This window comes from Procambarus clarkii, chromosome 42 (genome assembly GCF_040958095.1).
Source record: "Procambarus clarkii isolate CNS0578487 chromosome 42, FALCON_Pclarkii_2.0, whole genome shotgun sequence".
Classification (NCBI taxonomy): domain Eukaryota; kingdom Metazoa; phylum Arthropoda; class Malacostraca; order Decapoda; family Cambaridae; genus Procambarus; species Procambarus clarkii.
In genome coordinates this window covers 29,228,557-29,255,123 of record NC_091191.1, presented here as the reverse complement: position 1 = coordinate 29,255,123, position 26,567 = coordinate 29,228,557, and the positions used below count along the sequence as shown (strand labels likewise).

Genomic DNA, 26,567 nt, shown 5'->3' with positions numbered 1-26,567 from the left:
GACCTTGGCTGCCTTGGGTAGACTGATCCATCGTCCAACACAGCAGTCCCAGGTCGACTCTGCAATCAGACACGTCATTAATACTGGGACGCTTCACTCACAAGCTTAGACAGAAACGTCCACCTCTCTACTCCATAGATGGCGTTGCTGTCTAAGCGCCACCTCACCAGAGGTCAGCAGCGTCGTGAGCCGGCTAAGACAGGCATCCAGCACCTGTGGCCGGTATATCCCGTCTTTTCTAGATGGCGTCGTCCATTTGGAGTGGGTTTCGGGAGCGGACTCACAGATGGCGTTGTCGTCACTGCTCCGTGCTCCGACGCTGGACTCGGGTCCGTAACATTTACTCATATATATCATCATGAAAATTTGATGTGGTGCGATGGTTCCACTAAATTTTGTATTCAAATTCATTGCTTTAAACTTGCTTAAAACATTATGCAGAGAGAATCTGACCTTTGAACTTTAAGCATTTTGTTTAGAAAGACTGAACTTGTAAGCTGACCCTAAACATTGTGTAGGGAAAGATTGAACTTGTCAGCTGTTATGGTGCCCTCTCCTATATCTTTCGTTTGCCTGCTTTAAGAGTCATATCAGCTCTCCCTACTGATTCTCTGAGGTTCAGGGAGTCTATTGATATATGTGGCGAACAGACCAGATGCCAGTTAAGGGAGAATGTTACATTATAAGTTGTAAGTAAGGGGAATTGGCACCCTGATATAAAATGAAAGAGTATCCCCTACTGCAGATATGACGTTTTGGAAGGGACACTAGCCGATCGCGGATTGGCCGACTTAGGTCGCGGGCGACCAATCAGGGCCCGCCGTGACATCACCGAGTGCCCCGGGCGGCGCCAACGTCAGAGTTGACCTGACCTTGGAAGCGAGAGGATGCACCTCGGTCAGCTCTCAAGGATTTGAGGCTCTACAAGCCTTTCTTAGTGGATTAGTGCTGGCTATCGCAGCCCATCTGATGTATTGGAGACCCCGCGCTTCTGGGAAGCAAAAAGGAACCAAGTTTATTGAGCAAAAGAGTGCCAAACTTGGAAAATATTCGGCGACGACACTGGGCGGCGACGCTGGACGTTGAGTGCCTGGAAAGGTTTGGCGGGCAAGCCTAGCTGTGACCGGGTCACATCCACTGAGGATTTTGGAAGGACGATACCGTTCCTAAGACAAGGAGCAACGCCTTGTGGAAGGTGCGAGTGTGGGAAAATAGTGATTAGCTCAGCGCCCATCGATGAACCAGGATTGGGGTAGCTGAATCTCAGGGATTGGAACGGCGACGACGCGAAGGCTCCACGACACCTGAGGACCTGTGGAACGTTCCTGGATCGTCAAGGATCGACTCAGGAAGCGTGGGAACCTCACACCATCGAGGGACAGGCGTCGTGAGCCAGGAATGTAAGGTAGATCATTTTCCCTCCCATTACCCCTTGTGTGAGTAGGCTAGTTAGGCCACAATATTTACTTATGTGTTTGGCAATAGCACATTAATACTTTAGTAGTAGAATAGGTTGCAAGGCAGCTTGTGTCCAGGACTGTCAGAGGGGACAGTGTGTATGGATGGCAGGACAGTGAAGAAGAGGCGCCGACGTGGTGAAGAGACCCTCCTGTGAGAGAGTGTGGGACTCCTGTCTTTCTGCCCAGTTGAAGGAGTGTTGGAGGTCGTGGAAGAAGAGGCTGACGATCTCCAGACTTATTATCCTTATTTTCATATTCATGTATTACTTGTGATTGTATGTGTGATCATGTTATTTGCATCAGTAAATTCACACATTTTATCATTGTGTTTAAGTGTGCCTCCATTTATAATGTTTCTCTATGAGCATACACGAAGGTTATCATAGTACCACCTAGGGAACACTACGTTCTCTATAGAAGTTCTTATTGCCTGGAGAGTGGTAAAGACAGCACGGACCTATATAAAAGTGTACCCTTAGCCATCCGATCAGTATCAGTGCCTGAATGGTGGCAACTAGTAACCTGGTGGCTAGAGAGAGGTAAAGCCACACAGACCTTCCTGGGAGAGTACCCTGGGCCGACAGACTAGTAGCAGATCTATGGGAGTAGCAATCTTCTGGCTACAAACAATATATAATACACCCACTGAACTGCATTGCTGGGGTGCAGATATAATAACTTAGCTGGTGACCTTGTTAAAAAGAAGATAGAGAAGGCAGGCGGGAAAGGAGTTCCTACAACCTTTTTGTCTGGCAGGCAAGACTCAGGGAGGTTATGGTTATAAGGTAAGCCTGAGTCTTCCTTCACTCCACGGGTCTAGGCCGGAACTGTTAACAGTAGTTCCCCCGTGTTTGACTGAAGGGCTTCCAGGGTGAATCAGTGGCTCCCCTTTTGTGGTGGAAGCAAAGACCTGCGGAGGTGGGCATTGTTGGTCCTCTCCTGTGTGACCAAGGAGACTCCGGTGAATCCCGGGAGTTGGAGGGGCTGAGTATTCGGCCTTTTCAGCCCCTAGCAGCTGAGTGCTAGCAAAGCCCCGGCCCACCCCCCGTGACAAGAACTGGCGACCTTGCCAGGATTCGAATCCCGGTAGCCAAGAACTGGGAACTTCGCCAGGAAGCGTGGATCAAGCTACAGTGTGGCCCAAATTTCAAGACAAGTGTTGCCAGGGTACTAATACAGTGTGGTCAGTGAATTCAGTGATACTGTTACTCAACCAGCAAAGGGACTGAAACGGTGAAATTAGTGCCTACTAACTTATCTGTGCTGTCGTGTATGCTCAATGACATAGAGATGGAGGAGGACAAAGTAAAGAAATTTATTGACACAAGGGACGAGAGAATTTTGGAAGAGTGTATCAAGGCCCAGCTCCAACAAGTGGCAAACCACTTTGGGATCAGGTTGAGGACGACTAAGGTAGCGGAGCGAAGGATAGATATCATGACACAGCTCACAGCTCGAGAGGAGGCGACAGGGGAGGAGCCATCTCAAGAGGAGCCGTCCCGAGGAGAGCTGTCACAAGGTGAACCGTCCCGACTAGAGCCACCCCAAGGGCCTACCAGTGTGGAGAGAATTCACAGTGAACATGGGAGCAGTGGAAGGTCCAGCTGTAGTAAGAGGAGCCTGCAACTGGAAATAATGAAGATGCAACTGGAAGCCCAGCTGCGACGAGAGGAAAGAGAAGCGCAAATGCAGCGAGAGGAACGTGCAGCTGAGCTGCAGCGAGATGAGCGTGAGCGAGAAGCACGGCTGCAGCTGCAGCGAGAGGAGCAAGAAGCTCGGCTGCAGCGAGAAGAAGGAGAGAGACAACTGTGACTGGAGGAGATAAAGGCAAAGAAAGAAGTCGAATTGCGTCGTGTTGAACGTGGTCTGCCCTCACTACCTACACGGCGGGATGACCTCAAGGTAAGGGAACGTGACTTACCTACGTTCGAACCACAAGAAGCTGAGGCGTTCTTCGAACACTTTGAACGGATAGCAACTCTGAAGGAGTGGCCGGAAGATGATTGGGCTGCTCTGCTCCAGGGCAGGTTGACTGGTGAGGCCCGGGAAGCCTACAACATGCTGGACCTAGAGGAGTGTACTAGTTACGACGCGATTAAGATTGCGGTGCTCCACTGATTCTGGCTGACTCCGGAGATGTACCGGAAGCGGTTCAGAGAGTTTACAAGAGCGTCGGGTAGTCTTACGCCGAGACCGCCAGGGATATGGAACGGAAATTCCTACGATGGTTGAAGGCGGAGGAAGCGGAGTCGGCGGATGATATCAAACGACTGATAGTGATGGAGAAGTTTATGTCGGTGCTCCATCCTGAGTTGCGAGTAAGGGTGAGAGAAGCAGGTATTAAGGACCTGAAGGCTGCAGCGGACCGAGCCGACATGCTGGAGGAGGCACTACATCTCAGGAGGGAGGGGCCGCCCAGACACTCGCCTTACCCCAGGTCGGGAGGGAACCTTAGGAGTTCAGGAGGAGCGAGGACGGGTGGGGACTCTCCCAAGAGTAGTGTGCCCGATGAAGTAACCCGGTTCAAGAGCTCAAGGGACGCGGGAAGGAAGCCCCAAGCTGTGAGCAGTAGACCTAGCTCGGGAGCGAGTGCTGCTGCCCGGGATCCGACGACAGAGAGTCCTAGGAGGACTCAGGGAACCTCTACCATTGGTGCTACCAGGAGAACTGGTAGAGGGTCGCCTAGGAGAGGCGGTCGGTGTTACAACTGTGGGGGACGAGGACACCTTGCAAGGGAGTGCGGTCGCCCCAGGCACGGTGGAAACGTGGCTTTCGCGAGGATGGAAAACGGAGAAGCCAACGATATTTCAGGTGATATGCCGGTGATGAGGGAGAAGAGGGTTCACCCCTTTGTGTGTGAGGGGACGGTGAAGATAAGGGGAGCTGATCCTGTGCCAGCGAGGATGCTGAGGGACACTGGGTCCGACTTCACCCTTGTTAGTGAATCCCTCTTCCCCGAGGACTATAGAAGTTCCAGTACAGGGGAGGCCCTGATAAGGACGTTGGGGGGACAAGTGAGGATGCCCCTCCATAGGGTGACTCTTAATTCAGACTATGGTTGTCAGACTCTCTTGGCAGGGGTCTGTGCTTTACTACCGAGGATGGACGCTCAGGTGATCCTAGGGAATGACTCCAGTGGGTGATGTGTTCTCCCGAATTTGATTAAGGGTGAGGAGTGTATAGAGCCCTATCGACAGAGCAGCAAGACGGGCGCCAGTAGTGGCGAAACGGAAATTGCGAGAGTGGCATTTCCGGTATGTGCGGTGACGTCAGGATGAGACGTCAATGAAGGTGATGTGAGCGGATCCAGTCACGCCGAAGAGAACATGCCGGGTGACCATGGGCTCGATCATTTTTTCCGAGAAGAGGCCAGAGGACAAGCGACAGGTGAGGAAGCGTCGGATAAAAGTGTCCAAGTTACTCTCACCAGTCCTCTAGGTATTGACCGCACCCGTCTAGGTGAGCTGCAAAAGGAAGAGTTTCCTGAGTTGGTACGGGAGGCGGAAGGAGGTCTCGTTGGACCCAAGTCACCGACTCATTTCTTCGTGGAGAAGGGAGTGCTAATGAGGCAGTGGAGACCGGTTAGGGAAGAAGCGGGCGATGATATGCTGAGAGTGAGACATCAGGTGGTGGTGCCAGCGCAGTACAGATGCGCGGTGCTAAAACTTGCACACACAGTGGATCCCGCGGGTCACTTGGGAGTAACCAAGACCTTAGGCAGGCTTCGGGAACATTTTTATTGGCCGGGCATGGACGCGGATGTAAGAAAAATTTGCAAGACGTGTTTCCCGTGCCAGAGAGCGGGGAAGAACGTCCCTGCCATCCCGAAAGCACCTTTAGTTCCAGTTCCAGCCTTTGGCCAGGCGTTTGAGTGCCTAATAATCGACGTCGTGGGACCATTACCTAAGACAAGAAAAGGGAACAATTACTTATTGACTATCATGTGTGCTTCGACGAGATTTCCAGAGGCGATCCCAGTGCGGAAGGTGACATCGAAATGCGTCATGGGACACCTTCAGCGGTTCTTTGCTTGGGTAGGTGTGCCCAAGAGATCCAGTCCGACTGTGGAAGTGTTTTCCAGTCGAGGTGGTTTAGGCAGGCTATTGCGAGCTGGGGAATAGCCCAACTACGTTTGTCTCCTTATAGACCTCAATCGCAGGGAGCGATTGACAGGTTCCATTCAACTCTGAAGACCATCTTAAGAGTGTATTGTGCTGAACAGGGAGCGGAATGGGATGAGGCTGTCTGTCCAGTCCTGTTCGCGATCCGAGATGCTATATTTGAGTCTCTGGGATTCTTTCCATTCCAGCTAGTTTTTTGGGCGCGAAGTAAGGAGCCCGTTATTGATGCTGAAGGAGCGGATGACGGCGGAGAAGACATTAGTGACAGTGGAAGAGTATGTGCAAAGATTCCATGAACGATTGAAAACGGTGAAGGAGCTGGCTGCTGATCACCTGAAGACAGCGCAAGAGAAGATGTCGATCTGGTACGACAAGAAGGCTGTCCCAAGGGAGTTCGAGGCAGGAGCCAGAGTGATGATGTTGCTACCTGGGAGGGGTAGAGTGACGGAATCACGCTTTGGTGATCCATACTCGGTTGTTCGGCGTGTGGGTCCTGTAAGTTATGAGATCAGCAAGCCGAATCGCCCTAACAAGACACAGGTGTGTCATATCAAACGTTTAAAGCCATACTACCCAGAGGAGCAAGAGAGTGCGGGAGTGAAGGGAGCAACACAATCGCTAGAAGGGAAATTGGATCTGTGTATGGAGATGAACCAAGTGTTGCCAGCGGAGGAGAGAAAGTGGGCCCGTGCCGATGGTACGCGCCTGTCGAATACAGAGAGTTTGATACACCTAGAAGACAGGCTGCGTCATCTGGATAAAGGGAAAAGGAGAGAACTAGTGACCCTCATAAGAAGGAACAAGTCGCTTTTCACGGATGTGCCCCGACGGCACAAGAGTGTGGTGCACGAGGTGGACGTGTGCGGAGGAAAGCCAATCAAGCAGAGTGCTTATCGGGTGAGTCCTGAGAAGAGGAAGATCATGCGACAGGAGGTGGAATATCTGCTAGCGAATGATCTCGCTGAGCCCAGCAACGGTGATTGGAGCTCGCCCTGTGTGCTGGTCAAGAGGAGTGACGGATCATATCGTTTTTGCACTGACTATCGTAAAGTGAATGCCATAACCGTGTCAGATTCTCACCCGATGGCCCGAATAAGTGATTGCGTCGACCAAGTAGGAAATGCAAGGTTTGTCACCAAGGTCGACCTGCTGAAAGGGTATTATCAAATCCCTTTGTCTCCGAGTGCGAGAAAGATCTCAGCGTTTGCTACTCGAGACGGATTGTACCAGTACAAAGTGCTTCCGTTTGGTATGAAGAACAGCGGAAGTTGTTCTCAGAGGATGATGAACGAAGTGCTAAGAGGGATGGAAGGCTGCGCCGTGTATATAGTTGATATAGTGGTGTACGCCGATAGCTGGAAACAACACATGAATCGACTGACGGAGTTATTCCAACAGTTGGAAGAAGCGAACCTGACCGTTAATCTGGCCAAGAGCGAATTCGGAAAGGCCCGATTAGAATACTTAGGTTTCGTCGTGGGTCAAGGGGAAGTGACTCCAGTAGACCAGAAAGTGATGGCAATCAAAGAATATCCAATCCCAGGACGAGAAAGGAATTGTTACGATATTTAGGGATGGTTGGATACTATAGAGGATTTTGCAAGAACTTCTCGACAGTGGCACATCCTCTGACTGAATTGCTATATAAGAACGTTAGATGGAAGTGGGGGGAAGCATGCCAGGAGTCCTTCGAGAAGACTAAGAAGTTGTTGACTGAAGCGCCAGTGCTGATTTTGCCTGACTTTGAGTCAGACTTTATCTTATACGTCGATGCTAGCGACGTGGGGATTGGAGCCATGTTAGCTCAAGAGAAGGACGGAGTCCACCGTCCAGTGGCATTCTACTCGAAGAAATTCGAAAAGTACCAGAGGGCTTATAGTACAGTGGAAAAGGAAGCCTTGGCCCTGATCCTGGCACTGAAGCATTTTGACATCTATGTGGGTGGAGGTACTAGACCGGTGCAAGTGTTCACCGATCATAACCCCTTGACGTTCGAGCACAGGATGAAGAACACGAACCAAAGGCTGACAAGATGGGCCCTACTGTTCCAAGAGTACTGGCTAGAAATCAGGCACATTAAAGGAAGGGAGAATGTGGTGGCAGATGCCCTCTCCCGGATTTACTAACCGATATGACTCTTATTTTAAGAGGAGGGGTATGTTACGGTGCCCTCTCCTATATCTTTCGTTTGCCTGCTTTAAGAGTCATATCAGCTCTCCCTACTGATTCTCTGAGGTTCATTGAGTCTATTGATATATGTGGCGACCAGACCGGCTGCCAGTTAAGGGAGAAAGTTACATTATAAGTTGTAAGTAAGGGGAATTGGCACCCTGATATAAAATGAAAGAGTATCCCTTACTGCAGATATGACGTTTTTGAAGGGACACTAGTCGATCGCAGATTGGCCGACTTAGGTCGCGGGCGACCAATCAGGACCCGCCGTGACATCACCGAGTGCCCGGGCGCCGCCAAAGTCAGAGAAGACCTGACCTTGGAAGCGAGAGGACGCACCTCGGTCAGCTCTCAAGGATTTGAGGCTCTACAAGCCTTTCTTAGTGGATTAGTGCTGGCTATCGCAGCCCATCTGATGTATTGGAGACCCCGCGCTTCTGGGAAGCAAAAAGGAACCAAGTTTATTGAGCAAAAGAGTGCCAAACTTGGAAAATATTCGGCGACGACGCTTGGCGGTGACGCTGGACGTTGAGGGCCTGGAAAGGTGTGGCGGGAAAGCCTAGCTGTGACCGGGTCACATCCACTGAGGGTTTTGGAAGGACGACACCGTTCCTAGGACAAGGAGCAACGCCTTGTGGAAGGTGCGAGTGTGGGAAAATAGTGATTAGCTCAGCGCCCATCGATGAACCAGGATTGGGGTAGCTGAATCTCAGGGATTGGAACGGCGACGACGCGAAGGCTCCACGACACCTGAGGACCTGTGGAACGTTCCTGGATCGTCAAGGATCGACTCAGGAAGCGTGGGAACCTCACACCATCGAGGGACAGGCGTCGTGAGCCAGGAATGTAAGGTAGATCATTTTCCCTCCCATTACCCCTTGTGTGAGTAGGCTAGTTAGGCCACAATATTTACTTATGTGTGTGGCAACAGGACATTAATACTTTAGTAGTAGAATAGGCTGCAAGGCAGCTTGTGTCCAGGACTGTCAGAGGGGACAGTGTGTATGGATGGCAGGACAGTGAAGAAGAGGCGCCGACGTGGTGAAGAGGCCCTCCTGTGAGAGAGTGTGGGACTCCTGTCTTTCTGCCCAGTTGAAGGAGTGTTGGAGGTCGTGGAAGAAGAGGCTGACGATCTCCAGACTTATTATCCTTATTTTCATATTCATGTATTACTTGTGATTGTATGTGTGATCATGTAATTTGCATCAGTAAATTCACACATTTTATCATTGTGTTTAAGTGTGCCTCCATTTATAATGTTTCTCTATGAGCATACACGAAGGTTATCATAGTACCACCTAGGGAACACTACGTTCTCTATAGAAGTTCTTATTGCCTGGAGAGTGGTAAAGACAGCACGGACCTATATAAAAGTGTACCCTTAGCCATCCGATCAGTATCAGTGCCTGAATGGTGGCAACTAGTAACGTGGTGGCTAGAGAGAGGTAAAGCCACACAGACCTTCCTGGGAGAGTACCCTGGGCCGACAGTCTAGTAGCAGATCTATGGGAGTGCCAATCTTCTGGCTACAAACAATATATAATACACCCACTGAACTGCATTGCTGGGGTGCAGATATAATAACTTAGCTGGCGACCTTGTTAAGAAGAAGATAGAGAAGGCAGGCGGGAAAGGAGTTCCTACAACCTTTTTGTCTGGCAGGCAAGACTCAGGGAGATTATGGTTATAAGGTAAGGTCCTCTCCCGTGTGACCAAAGAGACTCCGGTGAATCCCGGGAGTCGGAGGGGCTGAGTATTCGGCCTTTTGAGCCCCTAGCAGCTGAGTGCTAGCAGAGCCTCGGCCCACCCCCGTGACACAGCTTACCCTAAACATTTTGTACAGACAGATTGGAGTTGTCAGCTTTCCCTAAATATTGTGAAGAGAAAAACTGAACTTGTCAGCTTACTCTAAACATTTTGAAGGCCGTAAGTCACACAACAAGCGAAGTCACATATATATTTTTACCTATTTTGTTGGGTATACATGCGTGCTGGTGGATGTTGAGGCGTGCTGGTGGATGTTGAGGCGTGCTGGTGGATGTTGAGGCGTGCTGGTGGATGTTGAGGCGTGCTGGTGGATGTTGAGGCGTGCTGGTGGATGTTGAGGCGTGCTGGTGGATGTTGAGGCGTGCTGGTGGATGTTGAGGCTTGCAGGTGGATGTTGAGGCGTGCTGGTGGATGTTGAGGCGTGCTGGTGGATGTTGAGGCGTGCTGGTGGATGTTGAGGTGTGCTGGTGGATGTTGTGGTATGCTGGTGAATGTTGAGGCGTGCTGGTGGATGTTGAGGCGTGCTGGTGGATGTTGAGGCGTGCTGATGGATGTTGAGGCGTGCTGGTGGATGTTGAGGCGTGCTGGTGGATGTTGAGGTGTGCTGGCGGATGGTGAGGCGTGTTGGTGGATGTTGAGGTGTGAAGGTGGATGTTGAGGTGTGAAGGTGGATGTTGAGGCGTGCTGGTGGATGTTGAGGCGTGCTGGCGGATGTTGAGGCGTGTTGGTGGATGTTGAGGTGTGAAGGTGGATGTTGAGGCGTGCTGGTGGATGTTGTGGTATGCTGGTGAATGTTGAGGCGTGCTGGTGGATGTTGAGGTGTGCTGGTGGATGTTGAGGTTTACTGGTGGATGTTGAGGTGTGCTGGTGGATGTTCAAGTGTATTGGTGGATGTTGAGAATGTTGAGACGTGCTGGTGGATGTTGAGGCGTGCTGGTGGATGTTCAAGTGTATTGGTGGATGTTGAGAATGTTGAGACGTGCTGGGGGATGTTGAGGCGTGCTGGTGGATGTTGAGGAGTGCTGGTGGATGTTGAGGAGTGCTGGTGGATGCTGAGGTGTGCTGGTGGATGTTGAGGTGTGCTGGTGGATGTTGAGGTGTGCTGGTGGATGTTTAGGTGTGCTGGTGGAAGTTGAGGTGTGATGGTGGATGTTGAGGTGTACTGGTGGATGTTGAGGTGTGCTGGTGGATGTTGAGGTGTGCTGGTGGATGTTGAGGTGTGCTGGTGGATGTTTAGGTGTGCTGGTGGATGTTGAGGTGTGCTGGTGGATGTTGAGGTGTGCTGATGGATGTTGAGGCGTGGTGGTGGATGTACAAGTGTGTTGGTGGATGTTGAGACGTGCTGGTGGATGTTGAGGTGTGCTGGTGGATGTTGAGGTGTGCTGGTGGATGTTAAGGTGTCCTGGTGGATGTACAGGTGTGGTGGTCTATGTTCAGGTGTGCTGGTAGATGTTCAGGTATGCTCGTGGATGTTAAGGTGCGGTGGTGGATGTACAGGTGTAGTGGTGGATGTACAGGTGTAGTGGTGGATGTTGTGATGTACTAGTAGATGTTGAGGTGTGCTGGTGGATGTACAGGTGTGCTGGTGGATGTTCAAATGTGCTGGTGGATGGTGAGGTGTGTTGGTGGATGTTGAGGTATGCTGGTGGATGTTGAAGCGAGCTGGTAGATGTTAATGTGTGCTGGTGGATGTTCAGGTGTTCTGGTGGATGTTGAGGTGTGCTGGTGGATGTTGAGGTATGCTGGTGGATGTTGAAGCGAGCTGGTGGATGTTAATGTGTGCTGGTGGATGTTGAGGTGTTCTGGTGGATGTGGAGGTGTGCTGGTGGATGTTGAGGTGTGCTGGTGGATGAACAGGTGTGCTGGTGGATGGTGAGGTGTGCCGGTGGATGTTCAAGTGTGCTAGTGGATGTTGAGGTGTGCTGATGGATGTTGAAGAGTGCTGGTGGATGTACAGGTGTGCTAGTGGATGTACAGGTGTACTGGTGGATGTTGAGATATGCTGATGTATGTTAAAGAGTGCTGGTGGATGTACAGGTGTGCTAGTGGATGTACAGGTGTGCTGGTGGATGTTGAGATGTGCTGATGGATGTTGAAAAGTGCTGGTGGATGTACAGGTGTGCTTGTGGATGTTGAGGTGTGCTGGTGGATACTGAGGTGTACTGGTGGATGTTGAGGTGTGCTGATGGATGTTGAGGTATGCTGGTGGATGTACAGGTGTGCTGGTGGATGTACAGGTGTGCTGGTGGATGTACAGACGTGCTGGTGGATGTACAGGTGTGCTGGTGGATGTACAGACATGCTGGTGGATGTACAGGTGTGCTGAATGATGTACTGACGTGCTGGTGGATGTACAGGTGTGCTGGTGGATGTACAGGTGTACTGGTGGATGTTAAGGCGTGTTGGTGGATTGTTACGACCCCTGACCTCTGGGTATGGCTCCTCTGCTCTTGCAGTTGTAAAATAGATATAAATGCGGCCTTGCCAACTACAATTGTCTAGGGATAAAAACAAAGTCAACCGCTTAATATGCAAAACAATATACTTTAAGTAAGGGTAAAAAAGGAACAAACAAACATATAAAGGAAATATAGGCAGCCAGAAATATTATTGCACCAGAAAGAAATATCACAATATAATGATATATATGCACTGATCACTAATTAAAAACTTAAATTAATAGATGGGTATACTTAATATAAATCTACCAGATACATAGCTATGTTAATTAAGCACAAACAACCTCCACGAACTTACCGACTTAAACACAGATCCTCTCCAGCCAGCGCCACCCAGGCGCCTGACTCGGCTAGAGCATGCACGGCTGGGCGTCTACACATTACCAACTAACGAACACATAAAATCTCTAGATACTCTGCTGTCTGAGAGTAATACTTATGAACATTATTTTAAATACACTAATATACATTTAACACTAATAAGGTGTAATTAAAAGAAATGTATATACAATAATTTGAATAATTATATGGGTGAATGCATGACGCTAGGTTGATACCCTGCACGCATCATTGACACTTCCCAAATATGGTCATCCATATGGTCACAACACCAGGGGGAACAACACCAGGGGGAACAACACCAGGGGGAAAACCACCAGGGGAACAACACCAGGGGAACAACACCAGGGGGAACAACACCAGGGGGAAAACCACCAGGGGAACAACACCAGGGAAAACCACCAGGGGGACAACACCAGGGAAAACCACCAGGGGAACAACACCATAGGGAAAACCACCAGGGGAACAACACCATAAGGAAAACCACCAGGGGGACAACACCAGGGTCACAACACCAGGGGAACAACACCAGGGAGACAACACCAGGGGAACAACACCAGAGGAACAACACCAGGGGGACAACACCAGGGGGACAACACCAGCGGGACAACAGCAGGGGAACAATACCAGGGGAACAACACCAGGGGGACAACACCAGGGGAACAACACCAGGGGAACAACAGCAGGGGAACAATACCAGGGGAACAACACCAGGGGGACAACACCAGGGGAACAACACCAGGAGAACAACACCAGGGGGACAACACCAGGGGAACAACACCAGGGGAACAACACCAGGGAGACAACACCAGGGGAACAACACCAGGGGAACAACACCAGGGGAACAACACCAGGGGGACAATAACAGGGGGACAACACCAGGGGGCCAACACCAGGGGGACAACACCAGAGGGACAACACCAGGGGGACAACACCAGGGAAACAACACCAGGGGGACAACACCAGGGAAACAACACCAGAGGAACAACACCAGGGGGACAACACCAGGGGAACAACACCAGGGGAACAACACCAGGGAAGCAACACCAGGGGAACAACACCAGGGGAACAACACCACGGGAACAACACCAGGGGAACCACACCAGGGGGACAACACCAGGGGAACAACACCAGGGGAACAACAGCAGGGGATCAACAGCAGGGGAACAACACCAGGGGAACAACACCAGGGGGACAACACCAGGGGGACAACAGCAGGGGAACAACACCAGGGGAACAACACCAGGGGGACAACAGCAGGGGAACAACACCAGGGGGACAACACCAGGGGGACAACACCAGGGGAACAACACCAGGGAGACAACACCAGGGGAACAACACCAGGGGAACAACACCAGGGGGACAACACCAGGGGGACAACACCAGCGGGACAACAGCAGGGGAACAATACCAGGGGAACAACACCAGGGGGACAACACCTGGGGAACAACACCAGGGGAACAACAGCAGGGGAACAATACCAGGGGAACAACACCAGGGGGACAACACCAGGGGAACAACACCAGGGGAACAACACCAGGGAAGCAACACCAGGGGAACAACACCAGGGGAACAACACCAGGGGAACAACACCAGGGGAACAACACCAGGGGAACAACACCAGGGGGACAATAACAGGGGGACAACACCAGGGGGCCAACACCAGGGGGACAACACCAGAGGGACAACACCAGGGAGACAACACCAGGGAAACAACACCAGGGGGACAACAACAGGGGAACAACACCAGGGGGACAACACCAGAGGAACAACACCAGGGGGACAACACCAGGGGAACAACACCAGGGGGACAACACCAGGGGAACAACACCAGGGGAACAACACCAGGGGAACAACACCAGGGGACAATACCAGGGGGACAACACCAGAGGAACAACACCAGGGGGACAACACCAGGGGAACAACACCAGGGGGACAACACCATGGGAACCACACCAGGGGGACAATACCAGGGGGACAACACCAGGGGGCCAGCACCAGGGGGACAACACCAGAGGGACAACACCAGGGGGACAACAACAGGGGAACAACACCAGGGGGACAACACCAGGGGAACAACACCAGGGGGACAACACCAGAGGAACAACACCAGGGGGACAACACCAGGGGAACAACACCAGGGGGACAACAGCAGGGGAACAACACCAGGGGAACAATACCAGGGGAACAACACCAAGGGGACAACACCAGGGGAACAACACCATGGGAACAATACCAGGGGGACAACACCAGGGGAACAACTCCAGGGGAACAACACCAGGGGGACAACACCAGGGGAACAACACCAGGGGAACAACACAAGGGGGACAATACCAGGGGGACCACACCAGAAGGCCAACACCAGGGGGACAATACCAGGGGGACAACACCAGGGGGACAACACCAGAGGAACAACACCAGGGAGACAATACCAGGGGGACAACACCAGGGGGACAACACCAGAGGAACAACACCAGGGGAACAACACCAGGGGAACAACACCAGGGGGACAACACCAGGGGAACAACACCAGGGGAACAACACCTGGGGAACAACACCAGGGGGAAAACACCAGGGGGACAACACCAGGGGAACAACACCAGGGGGACAACACCAGGGGAACAACACCAGGGTGACAACACCAGAGGAACAACACCAGGGGGACAACACCAGGGGAACAACACCAGGGGGACAACACCAGGGGAACAACACCAGGGGAACAACACCAGGGGAACAACACCAGGGGGACAATACCAGGGGGAACAACACCAGGGGAACAACACCAGGGGGACAACACCAGGGGAACAACACCAGGGGAACAACACCAGGGGAACAACACTAGGGGGACAATACCAGGGGGACAACTCCAGGGGGCCAACACCAAGGGGACAACACCAGAGGGACAACACCAGGGGGACAACACCAGGGGAACAACACCAGGGGGACAACACCAGGGGAACAACACCAGGGGGACAACACCAGAGGAACAACACCAGGGGGACAACACCAGGGGAACAACACCAGGGGGACAACAGCAGGAGAACAACACCAGGGTAACAACACCAGGGGAACAACACCAGGGGGACAACACCAGGGGGACAACACCAGGGGAACAACACCAGGGGGACAACACCAGGGGAACAACACCAGGGGGACAACACCAGAGGAAAAACACCAGGAGGACAACACCAGGGGAACAACACCAGGGGGACAACAGCAGGGGAACAACACCAGGGTAACAACACCAGGGGGACAACACCAGGGGGACAACACCAGGGGGACAACAGCAAGGGAACAACACCAGGGTAACAACACCAGGGGAACAACACCAGGGGGACAACACCAGGGGAACAACACCAGGGTAACAACACCAGGGGGACAACAGCAGGGGGACAACAGCAGGGGAACAACACCAGGGGAACAACACGAGGGGAACAACACCAGGGGGACAACACTAGGGGAACAACACCAGGGTAACAACACCAGGGGGACAACACCAGGGGGACAACACCACGGGGACAACAGCAGGGGAACAACACCAGGGTAACAATACCAGGGGAACAACACCAGGGGGACAACACCAGGGGAACAACACCAGGGTAACAACACCAGGGGGACAACAGCAGGGGGACAACACCAGGGGGACAACAGCAGGGGAACAACACCAGGGGAACAACACCAGGGGGACAACACCAGGGGGACAACACCAGGGGGACAACACCAGGGGGCCAACACCAGGGGGACAACACCAGAGGAGCAACACCAGGGGGACAACACCAGGGGAACAACAGCAGGGGGACAACACCAGGGGGACAACACCAGGGGGACAACACAAGGGGAACAACACCAGGGGAACAACACCAGGGGGACAACACCAGGGGGGCAACAGCAGGGGAACAACACCAGGGGGACAACACCAGGGGGACAACACCAGGGGGACAACACCAGGGGGACAACACCAGGGGAACAACGCCCAGGGAACAACACCAGGGGAACAAAACCCAGGGAACAACACCAGGGGGACAACACCCAGGGAACAACACCAGGGGAGCAACACCAGGTTGAACAACACCAGGGGAACAACACCCAGGGAACAACACCAGGGGGGAAAACACCAGAGGAACAACACCAGGGGAGCATCACCAGATTGAACAACACCAGGGGGACAACACCCAGGGAACAACACCAGGGAACAACACCAGGGGGACAACACCCAGTGAACAACACCAGGGAACAACACCAGGGGGACAACAACAGGGGAACAACACCAGGGGAACAACACCCAGGGAACAACACCAGGGAACAACACCAGGGGGACAACAGCAGGGGAACAACACCAGGGGAACAACACCCAGGGAACAACACCAGGGGAACAACACCCAGGGAACAACACCAGGGGAGCAACACCAGGTTGAACAACACCAGCGGAACAACACCCAGGGAAAAACACCAGGGGGACAACACCAGAGGAACAACACCAGGGGAGCAACACTAGGTTGAACAACACCAGGGGGACAACACCCAGGGAACAACACCAGGGAACAACACCAGGGGGACAACAGCAGGGGAACAACACCAGGGTAGCAACACCAGGGGAACAACACCAGGGGAACTTCACCAGAGGAACAACACCATGGGGATAACACCAGGGGAACAACACCAAGGGGACAACACCACGGGAACAACACCAGGGGGGACAACACCAGGGGGACAACACCAGGGGAACAACACCAGGGGAACAACACCAGGGGGACAACACCCAGGGGAACAACACCAGGGGAACAACACCAGGGGAACAACACCAGGGGGACAACACCAGGGGAACAACACCAGGGGAACAACACCAGGGGAACAACACCAGGGGGACAACACCAGGGGAACAATACCAGGGAAGAAACACCAGGGGAACAACACCAGGTTGAACAACACCAGGGGAACAACACCAGGGGAACAACACCAGGGAAGCAACACCAGGGGAACAACACCAGGGAAGCAACACCAGGGGAACAACACCAGGGGAACAACACCAGGGGGACAACACCCAGGGAACAACAGCAGGGAAGCAACGCCAGGGGAACAACACCAGGTTGAACAACACCAGGGGAACAACACCAGGGGAGCAACACCAGGGGAACAACACCAGGGAAGCAACACCAGGGGAACAACACCAGGGAAGCAACACCAAGGGAAAAAACACCAGGGGAACAACACCAGGGGAACAACACCAGGGGGACAACACCCAGGGAACAACACCAGGGAAGCAACACCAGGGGAACAACACCAGGTTGAACAACACCAGGAGAACAACACCAGGGGAGCAACACCAGGGGAACAACACCAGGGAAGCAACACCAGGGGAACAACACCAGGGAAGCAACACCAGGGGAACAACACCAGGGGAACAACACCAGGGGGACAACACCAGGGGGACAACACCAGGGGGACAACACCCAGGGAACAACACCAGGGGAACAACACCAGGGAAGCAACACCAGGTGAACAACACCAGGGAACAACACCAGGGGGACAACACCAGGGGAACAACACCAGGGGAACAACACCAGGGGGACAACACCCAGGGAACAACACCAGGGAAGCAACACCAGGGGAACAACACCAGGTTGAACAACACCAAAAGAACAACACCAGGGGAATAACACCAGGGGAACAACACCAGGGGAATAACACCAGGGGAGCAACACCAGGGGAACAACACCAGGGGGACAACACCAGGGGAATAACACCAGGGGAGCAACACCAGGGGAACAACACCAGGGGGACAACACCAGGGGAACAACACCAGGGGACAACACCCAGGGAACAACACCAGGGGGACAACACCAGGGGAACAACACCAGGGGAACAACACCAGGGGAACAACACCAGGGGAACAACACCAGGGGAGCAACACCAGGGGAACAACACCAGGGGGACAACACCAGGGGAACAACACCAGGGGGACAACACCCAGGGAACAACACCAGGGGAACAACACCAGGGGAACAACACCAGGGGAACAACACCAGGGGGATAACACTTAGGGAACAACACCAGGGAAGCAACACCAGGGGAACAACACCAGGTTGAACAACATCAGGGGAACAACACCAGGGGAACAACACCAGGGGGACAATACCAGGGGGACAACTCCAGGGGGCCAACACCAGGGGGACAACACCAGAGGGACAACACCAGGGGGACAACACCAGGGGAACAACACCAGGGGGACAACACCAGGGGAACAACACCAGGGGGACAACACCAGAGGAAAAACACCAGGAGGACAACACCAGGGGAACAACACCAGGGGGACAACACCAGGGGAACAACACCAGGGTAACAACACCAGGGGAACAACTCCAGGGAGACAACACCAGGGGACAACACCAGGGGGACAACACCAGGGGAACAACACCAGGGGGACAACACCAGGGGAACAACACCAGGGGGACAACACCAGAGGAAAAACACCAGGAGGACAATACCAGGGGAACAACACCAGGGGGACAACACCAGGGGAACAACACCAGGGTAACAACACCAGGGGGACAACACCAGGGGGACAACACCAGGGGGACAACAGCAGGGGAACAACACCAGGGTAACAACACCATGGTAACAACACCAGGGGGACAACACCAGGGGAACAACACCAGGGTAACAACACCAGGGGAACAACACGAGGGGAACAACACCTGGGTAACAACACCAGGGGGACAACAGCAGGGGGACAACACCAGGGGGACAACAGCAGGGGAACAACACCAGGGGAACAACACCAGCGGAACAACACCAGGGGGACAGCACCAGGGGAACAACACCAGGGTAACAACACCAGGGGGACAACACCAGGGGGACAACACCACGGGGACAACAGCAGGGGAACAACACCAGGGTAACAACACCAGGGGAACAACACCAGGGGAACAACACCAGGGTAACAACTCCAGGGGGACAACAGCAGGGGGACAACACCAGGGGGACAACAGCAGGGGAACAACACCAGGGGAACAACACCAAAGGAACAACACCAGGGGGACAACACCAGGGGGACAACACCAGGGGGACAACACCAGGGGGCCAACACCAGGGGGACAACAACAGAGGAAAAACACCAGGGGGACAACACCAGGGGGACAACACCAGGGGAACAACACCAGGGGGACAACACCAGGGGGACAACACCAAGGGGACAACACAAGGGGAACAACACCAGGGGAACAACACCAGGGGGACAACACCAGGGGGGCAACAGCAGGGGAACAACACCAGGGGGAGAACACCAGGGGGACAACACCAGGGGAACAACACCAGGGGGACAACACCAGGGGAACAACACCAGGGGGACAACACCAGGGTGACAACACCAGGGGAACAACGCCCAGGGAACAACACCAGGGGAACAAAACCCAGGGAACAACACCAGGGGGACAACACCCAGGGAACAACACCAGGGGAGCAACACCAGGTTGAACAACACCAGGGGAACAACACCCAGGGAACAACACCAGGGGGGACAACACCAGAGGAACAACACCAGAGGAGCATCACCAGGTTGAACAACACCAGGGGGACAACACCCAGGGAACAACACCAGGGAACAACACCAGGGGGACAACACCCAGGGAACAACACCAGGGGGACAACAGCAGGGGAACAACACCAGGGGAACAACACCCAGGGAACAACACCCAGGGAACAACACCCAGGGAACAACACCAGGGGAGCAACACCAGGTTGAACAACACCAGGGGAACAACACCCAGGGAACAACACCAGGGGGACAACACAAGAGGAACAACACCAGGGGAGCAACACCAGGTTGAACAACACCAGGGGGACAACACCCAGGGACCAACACCAGGGAACAACACCAGGGGGACAACAGCAGGGGAACAACACCAGGGAAGAAACACCAGGGGAACAACACCAGGGGAACTTCACTAGAGGAACAACACCATGGGGATAACACCAGTGGAACAACACCAAGGGGACAACACCAGGGGAACAACACCAGGGGGACAACACCAGGGGGACAACACCAGGGGAACAACACCAGGGGAACAACACCAGGGGGACAACACCCAGGGGAACAACACCAGGGGAACAACACCAGGGGAACAACACCAGGGGGACAACACCAGGGGAACAACACCAGGGGAACAACACCAGGGGAACAACACCAGGGGGACAACACCAGGGGAACAATACCAGTGAAGAAACACCAGGGGAACAACACCAGGGGAACAACACCAGGGGAACAACACCAGGGGGACAACACCAGGGGAACAATACCAGTGAAGAAACACCAGGGGAACAACACCAGGGGAACAACACCAGGGGAACAACACCAGGGGGACAACACCAGGGGAACAATACCAGTGAAGAAACACCAGGGGAACAACACCAGGGGAACAACACCAGGGGAACAACACCAGGGGGACAACACCAGGGGAACAACACCAGGTTGAACAACACCAGGGAACAGCACCAGGGAAGCAACACCAGGGGAACAACACCAGGGAAGCAACACCAGGGGAACAACACCAGGGGAACAACACCAGGGGGACAACACCCAGGGAACAACAGCAGGGAAGCAACGCCAGGGGAACAACACCAGGTTGAACAACACCAGGGGAACAACACCAGGGGAGCAACACCAGGGGAACAACACCAGGGAAGCAACACCAGGGGAACAACACCAGGGAAGCAACACCAGGGGAACAACACCAGGGGAACAACACCAGGGGAACAACACCAGGGGGACAACACCCAGGAAACAACACCAGGGAAGCAACACCAGGGGAACAACACCAGGTTGAACAACACCAGGGGAACAACACCAGGGGAGCAACACCAGGGGAAGAACACCAGGGAAGCAACACCAGGGGAACAACACCAGGGGAACAACACCAGGGGAACAACACCATGAGGACAACACCAGGGGGACAACACCAGGGGGACAACACCAGGGGGACAACACCCAGGGAACAACACCAGGGGAACAACACCAGGGAAGCAACACCAGGGGAACAACACCAGGGAACAACACCAGGGGGACAACACCAGGGGAACAACACCAGGGGAACAACACTAGGGGGACAACACCCAGGGAACAACACCAGGGAAGCAACACCAGGGGAACAACACCAGGTTGAACAACACCAAAGGAACAACACCAGGGGAACAACACCAGGGGAACAACACCAGGGGAATAACACCAGGGGAGCAACACCAGGGGAACAACACCAGGGGGACAACACCAGGGGAATAACACCAGGGGAGCAACACCAGGGGAACAACACCAGGGGGACAACACCAGGGGAACAACACCAGGGGGACAACACCCAGGGAACAACACCAGGGGAACAACACCAGGGGAACAACACCAGGGGAACAACACCAGGGGAACAACACCAGGGGAATAACACCAGGGGAACAACACCAGGGGAACAACACCAGGGGGACAACACCAGGGGAACAACACCAGGGGGACAACACCCAGGGAACAACACCAGGGGAACAACACCAGGGGGAACAACACCAGGGGAACAACACCAGGGGGACAACACTCAGGGAACAACACCAGGGAAGCAACACCAGGGGAACAACACCAGGTTGAACAACACCAGGGGGACAACACCAGGGGAACAACACCAGTGAAGCAACACCAGGGGAACAACACCAGGGGAACAACACCAGGGGAACAACACCAGGGGAACAACACCAGGGGGACAACACCAGGGGGACAACACCCAGGGAACAACACCAGGGGAACAACACCAGGGAAGCAACACCAGGGGAACAACACCAGGTTGAACAACACCAGGGGAACAACACCAGGGGAACAACACCAGGGAAGCAACACCAGGGGAACAACACCAGGGGAACAACACCAGGGGAACAACACCAGGGGAACAACACCAGTGAAGCAACACCAGGGGAACAACACCAGGGGAACAACACCAGGGGAACAACAACAGGGGAACAACACCAGGGGGACAACACCCAGGGAACACCACCAGGGGGGACAACACCAGGGGAACAACACCAGGGGGAACAATACCAGGGGAACCACACCAGGAGAACAACACCAGGTTGAACAACACCAGGGGAACAACACCAAGGAAGCAACACCAGGGGGAACAACACCAGGAACCGTAATCCCCCTAAATGAGCGCAGGAGTCGTCGTTGGAATGGTCTCCAGCAGTGGGGATTGCCCCAACGTGGAATAACCGAGGGAGAGAAATACTGAAATGCGATTCCATACGCGTATATCAAACTATATCTTGATACATTCCAAATGGTCAGTGAACAAGAACTCCAGTTTTGACCGCCAGAATGGGCGGCGGACCGTAGATAAGAGAGCAATCACACACACATACATATAAGGATGTCTCCACTTCCTGCGTTGCTTGCCGAAAACACATCAGCTTCCTGGGAATGTGGATGATAGCAGCAGGGCAAGATGATAGCGAGGTGGCACGCCTGAGGTGGATGAAAAGTGTGGTGCAATGGCCAGGAGGTGGCTATCGTCCCTCTTCTGTGAGGTTCGGGGGAAGAGACTTTATCAGAAGCTATGCATACTAATTATTTGAGAACAGAGGGTTTGTGAATGAGAAGGAGAGAGAGAGAGAGAGAGAGAGAGAGAGAGAGAGAGAGAGAGAGAGAGAGAGAGAGAGAGAGAGAGAGAGAGAGAGAGAGAGAGAGAGAGAGAGAGAGAGAGCGAGAGAGAGAGGGAGGGGGGAAAGAGAGAAAGAGAGAGAGAGAGAGAGAGAGAGAGAGAGAGAGAGAGAGAGAGAGAGAGAGAGGGGGGGAGAGAGAGAAAGAGAGAGAGAGAGAGAGAGAGAGAGAGAGAGAGAGAGAGAGAGAGAGAGAGAGAGAGAGAGAGAGAGAGAGAGAGAGAGAGAGAGAGAGAGAGAGAGAGAGAGAGGGGGGGGGGAGAGAGAGAGGGGGGGGGAGAGAGAGAGAGAGAGAGAGAGAGAGAGAGAGAGAGAGAGAGAGAGAGAGAGAGAGAGAGAGAGAGAGAGAGAGAGAGAGAGAGAGAGAGAGAGAGAGAGAGAGACAGACAGACAGACAGACAGACAGACAGACAGACAGACAGACAGACAGACAGACAGACAGACAGACAGACAGACAGAGGCGCACAGGGAAAGCATGCTAACAATAAAATTTCTATCAAGTTTATTTCCCTTTGAAACTAAAGCACTGTCCCTGTATAGGATACATATAATATCATGAAAAAACTGTATCGACTGAAAAGCAAAAGGTTCACATCCTATTTATAACTCTCTCTGGCTCACATTTTCCGCAGGAATAGAAACGAACGACCAACCAGACTCAAAACCTTTCTCTCTCACTCTCAATAAAGTGGAAGAAAGAAAACATGCAGACGTCAGTGTTAGTTGGGTCAACATTACCGGCCTTGTAAAAGGTGACAGCAGGACATTGTGGTATTAAGTTTATATAGGACTTTGGGATCGGTAGTGAGATACGGTAGTTGAACGGGGTCAATGGAACACACACTCATTTGCAGTGTCAAAGAGAATACTTAAACAAATATCTAATAAAAATCTTACTACTCTAACAAATTCATAAGGTCCTGAAAGTTGTAGCTTAAACATAATGCTAAATATCGTGAGGAGACATTCACATATGGGACTAATAGAGCAAGAACTCGGTATTGTGATGTTATAGTGGCCAGAATACGCCTGGGATATAGACGTATCTGGCAGCTTTCTCAAAACCCAAATGTCGAGTACAAAGTGTGTCAACTTTGTGAAAGAGAAAACATGCACTCTCTTGAACATTATTTTGTAGAATGTCCCATATTGACTGACTTTCGCCCTCCTGGGCTAAGGTATGCTGAACTCTGTAACTACTATGTGAATACTGGAACACTTGATGATATATTGGGCTTGTACACAAAATTGACCAAGTAATGTATCAGTTATACAATGTATGTGAAGTAACTATATAACCTGAGCTTGTAAAAGCATCTTAATCACCTTCAGTGGTTAAGGGCTTAATAACACACTAGTTTCTGTATCAGCTATTCTACCCTATCAGAGAAGCGGAGACATATCTATATAAATAAAAATGGAAATGTTTGTTTGTTCAAAATCGCTAATCTCCGAAAGTTCTTCACCGATTGCTCTGAATTTTTCACACAACGTTCCATTCGCATCCGGCTAGGTTTATCTATACATACTATATAGCTGTCACGTCCGTGACAGTAAAAAAAACATGCTCTTTCTGAAAAACTGTTTTTCATGTGTTTTTCATGTGAGGAAAATCTTCGAAACCTCTTTACCGATTGCTTTGAAATTTTGACACAACGTTGCATTCGAATAGGCGCGTCTTTTTTATATCTACTATATACATGCCTCACTTATGACAGTAAAAAACATTTTTTTTTTTAAACAGTGCCATCTGTTGGACGTAAGAGCAACACACCCTGTAATCTCCGAAAGTTCTTCACCGATTGCTTTGAAATTTTGACACAACGTTGCATTTGAATAGGCTCGTGGTTATATATACATACTATATAGATGCCACTCCTGTGGCAGGTAAAAACACGAGTTTTTGAAAAACAGCGCCATCTGTTGCACATAATAGCAACATGCACGCTTTGCTGAATATGTCACGAATTCCATTTCAATGTTTCCGATTGCACTGATTTTTTTTTCTCATAGATTTCGATTTATTATATTTTTTATTGAGTTATTTTGTGTGACATTGTGTTGGAATTGAGCTGTGTTGCTTACCATACGATCATTTCGTAAGTATAAGTATAGATGCCACACCTGTGACAGGTATAACTATGCGTTTCTTCAAAAACAGCGCCATCTGTTGCATGTAAGAGCAACACACATGCTGTACTAAATAGGTTACAATTCCGTTTCAATGTTTCTGATTGCATTGATAAATAGAATTTGCATAGATTTTTATTTATTTTCATTTTGATTGAATTATTTTGTGTGAATTGAGCTGTGTTATTTGCCATACCATTCTTTTCGTGAGAATAGTCATTTTTTTTTTAATTTTCATATTTTCATATATTTTTATAACTGTTTTTCTTATATTTTAGTGATGGGAACATCAGATCACTTGATGTTCCCAATTTTCTGATAGGAACATCAGACCATTTGGGAAGGCATCGGACGAGGGAGTGGGGAATGGTGAGGATGACGAGGGGACGGAGGTGACAGATAGTGGGGAGGACGAGGGAACAAGGGAGGCAGTAACGATAGGGAAGGACAAGGGGACGGGGGATTTTGGGATAGTGGGGACGAGGGGATGAGAGACAGGTGAATTGTGGGGAGGACAAAGGGACAGGGGAGTGGGGATTGTGGGAAGGAAGAGGAGACGGTGGAGTAGGGAATGGCGGAGAGGACGTGGGAACAGTGGAGTGAGGAATGGTTGGGAAACCGAGGAGATGGGTGAGGGGGGAATAGTGTGGAAGACTGGGGGACACGGAAGATTGCTGTGGCTCAGCAACACACATGTGAAACCTCATCAGCTCGGGTTTGGGATCCCCCTAGGTTGTGAAGCTGCAGCACATGCAGCGCGGGCTTACATTGCTGATCTCCCGGACCAGAAGGCACAAGTAAAGCTTGACTTCAAAAATGCTTTCAATCAAGTCAGACGAGACGCAGTCCTCAGGGCTGTACACAACCATTTCCGTCCCCTTTACCCATTCATCCGATCGTGCTACAGTGGGGACTCTAAGCTTCTTTTTGGGGAGCATGAAATAAACTCCTGTGAAGGTGTCCAACAAGGTGACCCCTTAGCCCCCCTCCTTTTCTGCCTAGCTATCAAAGAGGTCACTGATAGTCTGACAAGCGAGCTAAACATCTGGTACCTGGATGATGGCACTCTAGCTGGAACTCCGGAAACCATTTTGGGGGATATAAGGAAAATCCAGGAGCAGGGAGCCGCCTTAGGCCTCATTCTCAATGCATCCAAATGTGAAATAATCTCCCGCAACCCAGACATCACTGGGCAAATACAAAATGTTCTTCCAGACATTCTCGTTGTCGAGCCACCGGACTGCACTCTTCTGGGTGCCCCCATTGGCCCACGAGCAATCCAGGAAGTCTTGGATGCAAAAATCACTGACCTAAAGAGAATGCTGGACAGGATTGACAAGATTGATGCCCATGATGCTCTCTTTCTCCTCACAAGATGCCTGTCTCTCCCTAAGTTGACCTACTTTCTGAGATGTTCTCCATCCTACAGCAGCCCT

At 52.1% G+C, this 26,567-nt stretch overlaps 1 protein-coding gene across 1 annotated transcript in view; it reads left to right on the top strand.

The window, feature by feature from the left end:
* The first annotated feature begins 4,786 nt into the window (after positions 1 to 4,786).
* Positions 4,787 to 26,567, top strand: part of LOC138373463 (uncharacterized) — a 41,154-nt gene continuing 19,373 nt past the window's right edge. The window contains exon 1 of the mRNA XM_069339674.1: positions 4,787 to 4,919. Within this exon, the coding sequence (XP_069195775.1) occupies positions 4,787 to 4,919 (133 nt within the window). The remainder of the gene's footprint in view (positions 4,920 to 26,567) is intronic.